Below are 11,034 nucleotides of genomic sequence, written 5' to 3' on the forward strand. Positions count from 1 at the left end.
GTATGCTGACGCTATTACTGTCTCGTTCCATGTCCGTTCCTCATTAAATGTTTGGCTCCCCGTACCTGCTTCGTCTCTCCAGCGTCATCCATGTGACAGAGAGAATACAATGAAGTCTATTTCTTGTAAGGTTTTCTGTCCTCAGATACAGAGAGCTATGCGTGTATGCTAAAGCGTGTATGCAGATTAAGAGTTTCCAATGAAGAGCAGCGGTTCTCAGTCCTGATCCTGGGAACTCAAACGGGTGCACGTCTTTGTTTTTGCTTTAGCACTACACAGCGCATTCAAATTATCAAGTCATCATCAACCAGACTGGAAAAAAATTCTAGATCACCTGTACTTCACACATAGAGATGCATACAAAGCTCTCCCTCGCCCTCCATTTGGTAAATTCGACCACAACTCTATCCACCTGATTCCGGTTACAAGCACAAATTAAAGCAGGAAGCACCAGTGACTCGGTCTATAAAAAAAGTGGTCAGATGAAGCAGATGCTAAACTCCAGGACTGTTTTGCTATCATAGACTGGAATATGTTCCGGGATTCTTCCGATGGCATTGAGGAGTACACCCAATCAGTCACTGGCTTTATCAATAAGTGCATCGAGGATGTCGTGCCCTTATACGTACATACCCTAACCAGAAGCCATGGATTACAGGCAACATTCGTACTGAGCTAAAGGGTAGAGCTGCCACTTTCATTTTGCGGGAAGCTTACAAGAAATCCTGCTATGCCCTGCGACGAACCATCAAACAGGCAAAGCGTCAATACAGGGCTAAGATTGAATCGTACTACGCTGGCTCCGACGCTCGTCTTATGTGGCAGGGCTTGCAAACTATTACAGACTACAAAGGGAAGCACAGCCGCGAGCTGCCCAGTGACACAAGCCTACCAGACCAGCTAAATCACTTCTATGCTCGCTTCGAGGCAAGCAGCCCTGAGGCATGCATGAGAACATCAGCTGTTCCAGGCGACTGTGTGATCACACTCTCCGTAGCCGACGTGAGTAAGACCTTTAAACAGGTCAATATTCACAAGGCTGCGGGGCCAGACGGATTACCAGGACATGTGCTCCGGGCATGTGCTGTCCAACTGGCAGATGTCTTCACTGACATTTTCAACATGTCCCTGATTGAGTCTGTAATACCAACATCTTTCAAGCAGACCACCTGTCTAAATGACTACAGGTTGCCTTTGGAGTGTGACTGTTTGAGGTTGTGGACAGGTGTCTTTTATACTGATAACAAGTTCAAACAGGTGGCATTAATACAGAGACATAAGAGCCACTTAAAGAAGAAGTTACAGGTCTGTCATAGTTGAAGTGTACTACCTATGATGAAAATTACAGGCCTCTCTCATCTTTTTAAGTGGGATAACTTGCACAATTGGTGGCTGACTAAATCTTTTTTTGCCCCACTGTAGAATGAGCATGAACTTTCCAGTTGAGGGCATCAGCCCAACTAGAGCACCAACAGCCAACAGAGGCAAAGACAAAGACAGCAGTTAGAGCCAGGTTTCTAGAGTTTCCAGTAAAACAGAGCGTGCCCTCCAACCAGCTTACAGACCCCCGGGAGAGAGATGGAGATGGAGGGAGAGAGAGAAAGAGAGGGAGGGGGCAGAGCTGTCACGGGCCTTTTCCAAGGTTCTGTTCTGTTTAGAAGCTGTTGTGCTTCATTTGAGAAAAGAACCCCTTGAAAAACACAAGATTTAAACAATGATCACCTGTGGGGCTTATTTATCAAGACTGTAAAAACCTGATTTGACTGTGAAATCAAATGAGTACACAGTGTCACAATATCAATATCACAATATCATAGAGTGAATAGTTACAATTGCTCAAGACCAGCATACATCATGGAATTTGAAATGGGAGAGTGCAAAATAACAAAATCTTGGATAAAAGATAACTATAATTATTTCAATTGAACTGTTCTTGGGAATAGGTCAATCGTTCAAACAACCTCTAAAGTCCAAGCAACTATTCTGTGCTATGACACCTGTGCAGTCAAATAATCCTGATCATTACAATGTGTGTGTTTAAGCGTTTTCACATATTTCTCAGTCGGAAAGCTCAAATTCACAAATAATTAAGAAATACCCTTTTGCACACCTGATGTTACCTCACAGATGCATGGGAGGGGTGCAAAAACAAACAGGAAAACTGACTTCCACACACTTTGCATATACAAAATGAACACTTAAATTGGACATATATCATAATTTAGTCCGCCAGTCATGTTTATGCAGTTAACAATATATTAAGAAGAATACACTGTGGGCTGGATTCCATTCACCTAATCTTCATATGCATAACAGAAATAACACTTACAGCATCATCTTACAGTATCATTCTCAATTATCAGGCAATAATGTGTGTTATCGCCTATCACATTCAGCAGTGCAACAGGAGGAGAAGAGAGTTCAGCAGTGATGAAACAGACATGGCAGTAACTTAATCTCTCCCAAAGCTGAACTGTTTAAATCATTACAGAGAGAATATCTTGACACCAAAATACTGTGATTCTACAAAACTCTTTCCATACACTACAGATATCGACACGTGCATTTCTAACAGACACCAGCCCATTTGATCCCCTTGAGGCCCCCATACCGGCTTCTCGAGGCCCCTATTATCAGCCAAGTCATGATCATGCTGTGCAAACCCCCCAATTTAGACAGGACTACCAGCCCTTCTGGCATTTAACCTTATTCTGGTGGAGTTCATCTAGAACAAAACATGGGATTACATTATCATACATTAAAGATTACTTACACCTTGACAACATTCCGCTGAAAAGGCAGCGCACGAAATTAAAAAATATTTTTTTGAAATATGTAACTTTCACACATTAACAAATCCAATACAGCAAATGAAAGAAACATCTTGTTAATCTACCCATCTTGTCCGATTTCAAAAATGCTTTACAGCTAAAGCACAAAAAGCTGAAATACTGAGAAAATGAATCACTAACCTTTGATGCTCTTCATCAGATGACACTCATAGGACATCATGTTACACAATACATATGTTTTGTTCGATAATGTGCATATTTATATCCAAAAATCTCAGTTTACATTGGCGCCTTACGCGCAGTAATGTTTTGATTCCAAAACATCCGGTGATTTTAGCAGAAATACTCATAATAAACATTGATAAAAGATACTAGTGTTATTCACATAATTAAAGATAGACTTCTCCTTAATGCAACCTCTGTATCAGATTATTACATTTTTTTTTACAGAAAAAGCATAATCTGAGAACGGCGCTCAGAACCAAAAAGAGCCAGAGGAATAGCCACCATTTTGGAATCAACAAAGTTAGAAACAACACCATAAATATTCACTTACCTTTGATGATCTTCATCAGAAGGCACTCCCAGGAATCCCAGTTCGACAATAAATGACTGATTTGTTCCATAAAGTTCCATCATTAATGTCCAAATAGCCACTTGTTGTTAGCGTGTTCAGCCCAGTAATCCATCTTCATGAGGCGCGAGCATTTAATCCAGACAAAAACTCAAAAAGTTCCGTTACAGTCCTTTAGAAACACGTCAAACGATGTATGGAATCAATCGTTAGGATGTTTTTAACCTCTAGCGACGAGCAATCCTGTATCCGGGAGCGTAATCATAGCCTCAAGCGCATTACCATAACGCAACTTTTCCTATTCATGAAAATGGCAAATGAAATGAAATAAATGTATTCAAACACAAGCTTAGCCTTTTGTTAACAACACTGTCATCTCAGAATTTCAAAATATGCGTTACAGCCAACGCTACACAAGCATTTGTGTAAGTTTATCATGGCATAATGCTATGCTAGGCTCTGCTGGCAGCAGGCAACATTTTCACAAAAATAAGAAAAGCAACCAAATTAAATCATTTACCTTTGAAGAACTTCAGATGCTTTCACTCAGGAGACTCCCAGTTAGATAGCAAATGTTCCTTTTTTCCCAAAATAATATTTTTGTAGGTGAAAAACGTCCCGTTTGTTCATCCTGCTTGGCTGAGAAAAGACCGAAAAATACTTCAACTATAACGCCAAACTTTTTTAAAATTAACTCCATAATATCGACAGAAACATGGCAAACGTTGTTTAGGATCCATCCTCAAGGTGTTTTTAACATATGTATTCGATAATATATCCGTCAAGGCAGTTGGTTTCTCATAAGAAACGATTGGAAAAATGGCTACCTCAGTATTTTACGCAAGGTTTTCTCCGGGAGACACCATGCGACCACTCACCCTATATGGTCTCTTACAGCCATTCTCCAATGGAAATGCCTAAAAAGACGTCACAATGCTGTAGACACCTTGGGGAAAACGTAAGCGGACTCCTAGCTCCTTCACAGCCATTTGAGGAGTCATTGGCATGAGGCGGTTTCAAAAAATGCGGCACTTCCTGATTGGATTTTTATCTGTGTTTCGCCTGTAACATCAGTTCTGTGGCACTCAGACAATATCTTTGCAGTTTTGGAAACATCAGAGTGTTTTCTTTCCAAAGCTGTCAATTATATGCATAGTCGAGCATCTTTTCGTGACAAAATATCTTGTTTAAAATGGGAACGTTTTTCATCCAAAAATTAAAAGAGCGCCCCCTATATCCAACTAGTTAACATAAAACATCAATAATGTTCCAACCGGAGAATTCCTTTGTCTACAGAAAAGGCACTGGAACGAGAGGCAACTCTGTCGGGAGCGCGCGTCATGAGACCGAGGTACTATGCCAGACCACTGCCTCAAACAGGTCTCATGAGCCCCTCCTTTATAGTAGAATCCTCATTCAACTTTCAAAAGACAGTTGACATCTAGTGGAAGCCCTAGGAAGTGCAACCTCATCCATATCTCAATGGGTACTCGGTAGGCAAAGCTTTGAAATACTACAAACCTCAGATGTCCCACTTCCTGGTTGGATTTTTCTCCGATTTTCGCCTGCAATATGAGTTCTGTTATACTCACAGACATCATTCAAACAGTTTTAGAAACTTCACAGTGTTTTCTATCCAATACTAATAATAATATGCATATATTAGCATCTGGGACAGAGTAGGAGGCAGTTCACTCTGGGCACGCTTTTCATCTAAAAGTGAAAATGCTGCCCCCTATCCCAAAAAAGGTTTTAAGAGTTGTAAGAACACTCAAGAGCAGCCTGATTTTCTCCTGCATTCGGAAAGTATTCAGACTCCTTCACTTTTCCACATTTTGTTACGTTACTGCCTTTTCCTAAAATTGATAAAATTGTTTTTTCCTCATCAATCTACACACAATACCCTATAATGACTAAGCAAAAACTGGTTTTAGAAGTGTTTTCAAATGTATACAATTAAACACATTTCCATTTATATAAGTAATCAGATCCTTTACTCTTTGTATTTTGTTGAAGCACCTTTGGCAGCGATTACAGCCTTGAGTCTTCTTGGGTATGATGCTACAAGCTTGGCACACCTGTATTTGGGGAGTTTCTCTCATTCTTCTTTGCAGATCCTCTCAAGCTCAGTCAGGTTGGATGGGGAGAGTTGCTGCGCAGCTATGTTCAGGTCTCTCCAAAGATGTTTGATCGGGTTCATGTATGGGCTTTGGCTGGGCCACTCAAGGAAATTCAGAGACTTATCCCGAAGCCACTCCTATGTTGTCCTGGCTGTGTGCTTAGAGTCGTTGTCCTGTTGGAAGTTGAACCTTCTCCCCAGTCTGAGGTCATCAGCGCTCTGGAACAGGGTTTCATCAAGGATCTTTCTGTACTTTGCTCCGTTCAATCTTGGTTTCATCAGACCAGAGAATCTTGTTTCTCATGGTCTGGGAGTCCTTTAGGTGCCTTTTGGCAAACTCCAAGCTGGCTGTCATGTGACGTTTACTGAGGAGTGGCTTCTGTCTGGCCACTCTACCATAAAGGCCTGATTGGTGTAGTGCTGCAGAGACAGTTGTCCTTCTGTAAGGTTCTCCCATCTCCACAGAGGGAGGTTCTCCCATCTTCACCTCCCTGACCAAGGCCCTTTTCCCCTGATTGCTCAGTTTGTTCGGTCGGCCAGCTCTAGGAACAGTGTTGTTAGTTCCAAACTTCTTCCATTTAAGAATGATGGAGGTCACTGTGTTCTTGGGGACCTTCAATGCTGAAGAAATCTCTGCCTCGACACAATCCTGTTTTGGAGCTCTACGGACCATTCCTTTGACCTCATGATTTGGTTTTTGCTCTGACATGCACTGTCAACTGTGGGACCTTCTATAAACAGGTGTGTACCTTTCCAAATCATGTCCAATCAATTAAATTTAGCACAGGCGGACTCTAATCAAGTTGTTGAAACATCTCAAGGATGATCAATGGAAACAGGATGCATCTGAGCTCAATTTAGAGTTTCATAGCAAAGGGTCTGAATACTTATGTAAATAAGGTATCTATTTTTATTTGTAATAAATTTGCAAACAATTCTAAAAACCTGTTTTCACTTTGTCAGTATGGGGAATTGTGTGTTGCTTGACGAGTTTTATTTTATTTTATTTTTTTACATTTAATCAATTTTAGAAGTCCGTAACGTAACACAATGTGGAAAAGTTTAAGGGGTCTGAATACTTTCCGAATGCACTGTAAACGTCACAGAAATGAAGCACAGAGCAGGATGGATGAAGCTAAGAGGTTACTTTGCTGATAAAATCATTGAGTACAAAAATTACCATTAAAAAGCTTTGGAAATCATTCAAGGAACTAGGCTGTAGTACTACTACGAAAAACAAAACTAAACAGTATTGGACTGAGCATCAGGGCGGAGATGGTATATGACAAAGCAGAGGTTGCCAATGAATTTAACTCTTTTAATTTACTTCTGCTTGGGGGGTGTGAACATGGTCACTAAAGTGCTAGGGAAGGTTTATGCCAGAAACAAGTTTTTGTCTAGAATGTCCAAGCTGCTTGATAAGGAATCTTTGAGTGCGTGCCACTGCTCTCATTCAATGCCATTTTGACTACGCTTCCTGGTTTGGGGGCTTATTGAAAATTCTGAAGGGGAAACTCCAGGTATCCAAAATAAGCTGATCAGGGTAGTATTGAAGGTGAGTCCACATAGTCACAAAGGCAGGAGCTGCTTTCAGAAACTCAACTTACTGCATGTTGAGGTTAGGGTGTCCCAGATAAGACTGGGTTTGGTTTACAGGAGAATTTATGGTTCTGCACCCAGATATCTAACTGATTACTTTCCCAATGTTAGGGATGCACAAAATCACAGCACCAGATCAGGTGTTGCTAATGTGTGCTTATACAGGTTCAGGAGTAATGCTAGGAAAGGTACTTGTATACTGGAGCATCACAGCGTGGAATGAGTTGCCTCTGCCCATAAACATTACATCCTCTCTGGGCAGCTTTAAAAATAAACAGTTTGATGTCTTCTGTGTAACTGCAATGATGAGATAGATGTTCCTCCTCTTTGTTTTTATGTTTTATTATCTCACTCCATACTGTGTTCAAACATGTTCGATCTTGCCTCGTCATCTTGCCTCAAGATGACCACAATTGATATAAATCCCAGACTTTATTGTGTGTCATCCTCAATGATTTTACTCATGTGCATGTATGGCTTTTATGTGCGTCAAATTAATAAACTCAACTAAAATAAGGGAGGTAAGACAACCAAATATCACAGTCATTGCAAGAAAACATTCCTCAGTAAAGCAGCTGATCAGGGAAATCAGTTATAGTAAGAAAACACAAATAGTTCAACTGGGTTGAGTAGCCACAGACAGTGTCAGTCACTGTCAATGAAGTACAACAGTCACGCAGAGGGCAACATTTATGTTCTCCCTGCCATCATAGGAAGTGCGTGTGATCTGGCCTCAGGAGATGTCTGTCCACAAGATACAAGCCAATCCGTTATCCTAGACAGAATGTCTGACATTCCACTATTAGTTGTCAGGTATCCTAGTTACATCATTAGCAAACACACTCTCACTGCAACTGTATACAGCTAAATATGGGTAAGAAGAAGAAGAAAAAAACATTGAAACATCACTGCCAAAAAGACTGATTATCATTCTTCATTCTGCTGATGTCTTTGTGGAATATAGCATTGTGACTACCACTCTAAGCTTTCCTGTAAACCTTGTATGACTTAGGGACATGAAGGATAGGCAAGGAAACACAGACTTACTGCACAGCTTCTGCTATATACCAACTAATTACAAACAGAACATAATATCTGGGATATTGACTGGAATGGGTTTGGGGGCAAAAATAAATAGCATTTGGAGATAGTATCAAGGTAATCAAAACCAAAGCATTGACGGCTGTTATACCTTGTCTATAGACTGCTTACAGGGTAAGGAAACCCATATGTCATTTTGTAATTTAGGTGAACTATCCCTTCAACTTGGTCTTACTCTGCAACAAAGTAAGGGTGCAGTCACAAATCTTTGGACATTGCTCTCAACATGTCAGTGACCAGATTGTTTTCAAGGAGATGTTCCACTGAGGGAAAATATTGGAAAGGGAAAACACATTCTGAAAAAGATTCCAAATTCAAGCATTTAGTCCACATGGAAAGTGATCCTCTCACAATCCATTGAACCACATCTAACCATCAATGTAAATTGCAATCAATGGATAGTTAAAGCACAGGAGACTCCAAGGTCTTTCTTGAAAATAAATTTATTCCGGACCAACCTGGATGAATAAAGGTTTCATAAAATTAAATGAAAATATGTCAAATAGTCCCAGTGTTACCTTGCTTGTCCATCTTCTTGTGTATCCTCGTCTTGGGGAAAGAGGGCCAGGAGTAGTTAAAAGGAGAGTCAGAGTATGAATCCATGACTCTGTGTTTCGTCTATGAGTCTCAGAGCACCCTGCAGCCTGACCAAGGCTTTAACACCAAAACACCTTAGTTTTTAATGAAAAAAATAAACATATTTTACTGAACCTCAATTTTCCTCCAGGTTGGATATTCCTGACTATCTCTTGTACATTGAGTGTGTTCTTCAGTTCTTCAGGAGTCTTGGTTGGACTGATGTTGAACCAGTTTACTCCTTCCTTCCGTCTGAGTCTCAGCAGAGTGCAGACACTGACACTTCAGCAGTGAGCCAGCATGTTCCCACATCTCCCCCTCCCTGACTCCAAACGCCCCTCCTACCCTCTTCCCCTCAAAACTCCAAATCATCTAGCATATCGAGACTGCTCACTTTGTCTCTTTTTTCTCTTGCTTTCTTGCCTTCTCCACCTTTTCACTTTTTTCTCCCTTCTTCCCCAAAATTTGCTCTATCCTACCCTCTCCTGTCCCGTCTCTCTTTTTTATTTCTTTCTTTCCTTCTCTCTTTTTTCTTCCTTCTTCCCCAACCCTCGCTCTATCCTACCGTCTCCCATCCAGTCTCTCTTTCTCACCTTCTCTTCCTCCTTTTCTATTTTCCTTTTCTTCCCCAACCCTCACTCTATCCTACCCTATCCCGTCCTGTCTTTCTTTCTCCTCATCATTTTCTCTTTTTTCTCCCTTCTTCCCCAACCTTCGCTCTATCCTACCCTCTCCTGTCCAGTCTCTCTTTCTTTCCTTCTTTTCACATTTTTCTCCAACCTTCGCTCTATCCTAACCTCTCCCATCCAGTCTCTATTTCCTTCTGTTATCTTGTTTCTCCCTTCTTCCCCAACCCTCTCTCTAACCCACCCTCTCCCGTCCAGTCTATTTCCTTCTCCTCCTCCTTTTCTCTTTTTAATCCCTTCTTCCCCCAACCCTCGCTCTATCCTACCCTCTCCAGTCCAGACTCTCTTTTTTTCCTTTTCCCTCACTCACCCACCACACTCAGCAGAGAGGGGGAGAGACCAGAACATGAGGGGAGGAGGAACGAGTGACAGGGATAAAAATGACTAAAGGCGAAGGAGAGAGAGAGAAACAGAGTAGAGAGGAGTGCCCGCCTACAGACCATCTTGAAAGACAAACACAGGGCCAGACAGCTGGTCCTGACCTGAGGAATCGACAAGGAGGTCAGAGTGAGACGAGTCAGAGATAAGAATAATGAATCTCAGTCCTAGAGTTAACGCTGTGTAGAGAACACAACACACACGGCAACACTACACATCCCCCTACTGCACAAGCCCAGGGCACAACACTACTCACTAAACACACGGCCTCACCACACATATGCACAGAGAAATGTTCTAAATGAATCCTCAGAGAGAGGCTGTATCCTTAAATGACACCCTATTCCTGATACAGAGCACTACTTTTGACCAGGGCCCATAGGGTCAAAGTAGACGTAACCAGAGTCTTCAGCAGTCTTCAGAAAGGAAGAAAGCTCTTGGAGAGGATAGTGACTGAGAAACAGAGGGGTTTCAAGGCAGATTGCCATGTCAGTAAAGTGGAAACAGGCAGTAGCAGCACAAAGAAACCAAGAGACTGTCAGAGATTCTCACACACACACACACACACACACACACACACACACACACACACACACACACACACACACACACACACACACACACACACACACACACACACACACACACACACCAAGTTGCCAGTGCAGTATTCTATATCCAAACACAGTTTGTACTCCCCCTGGAGGTCTGATCGAGAGCTAAAAACAGAGACCATGTGTGTCCACTCTATTCCACCACAGTTGGCTGCAACAAACCTTCAGACAAAAACCTTAAGAGGAGACGAGGAGAGGAAAGAGGGAGCGTCAAAGTCTGGCACTTTAACAACTCGCTTTCTTTCCCTGTGGAGGGGGTGAGGAAAAATCAAGGTGTAGAGGAGGATGAGAGCAAACAAAAGGAGGGAGAGTAGTAGCAAGAGGGGGCAAAGGGATAGGGACAGAGGGTTAGAGAGCGGCATGTGTTAATTGGAGGTAAAGAGCAATAAAGAGACAGCTTATCAAGAGGAACAGGAAGAACATGAAAACTACACTCCAGATTCCTCATCCCCTGACTGAACCTTCATCTATTGGAGTAATGTTTGTCTATTAGCTACCAAATTAAGTGCAGTCAGAGCACCATATTTCAGGTATACATATCGCTTTGTGGATACTTGTCATACTCCACAAACTTGTTAACAAAAATACTGGAGGT

The 11,034-nt window shown here is 41.8% G+C and overlaps 1 protein-coding gene across 1 annotated transcript in view; it reads right to left on the reverse strand.

Moving 5' to 3' along the window:
- Positions 1 to 10,056, reverse strand: part of LOC135565117 (rho guanine nucleotide exchange factor 28-like) — a 32,621-nt gene extending 22,565 nt beyond the window's left edge. Inside the window, exon 1 of the mRNA XM_065011151.1 lies at positions 8,704 to 10,056. Within this exon, the coding sequence (XP_064867223.1) occupies positions 8,704 to 8,788 (85 nt within the window). The 5' untranslated portion in view covers positions 8,789 to 10,056. The remainder of the gene's footprint in view (positions 1 to 8,703) is intronic.
- Positions 10,057 to 11,034: the final 978 nt, after the last annotated feature.

Source organism: Oncorhynchus nerka, linkage group LG27 (assembly GCF_034236695.1).
Source record: "Oncorhynchus nerka isolate Pitt River linkage group LG27, Oner_Uvic_2.0, whole genome shotgun sequence".
NCBI classification, from domain to species: domain Eukaryota; kingdom Metazoa; phylum Chordata; class Actinopteri; order Salmoniformes; family Salmonidae; genus Oncorhynchus; species Oncorhynchus nerka.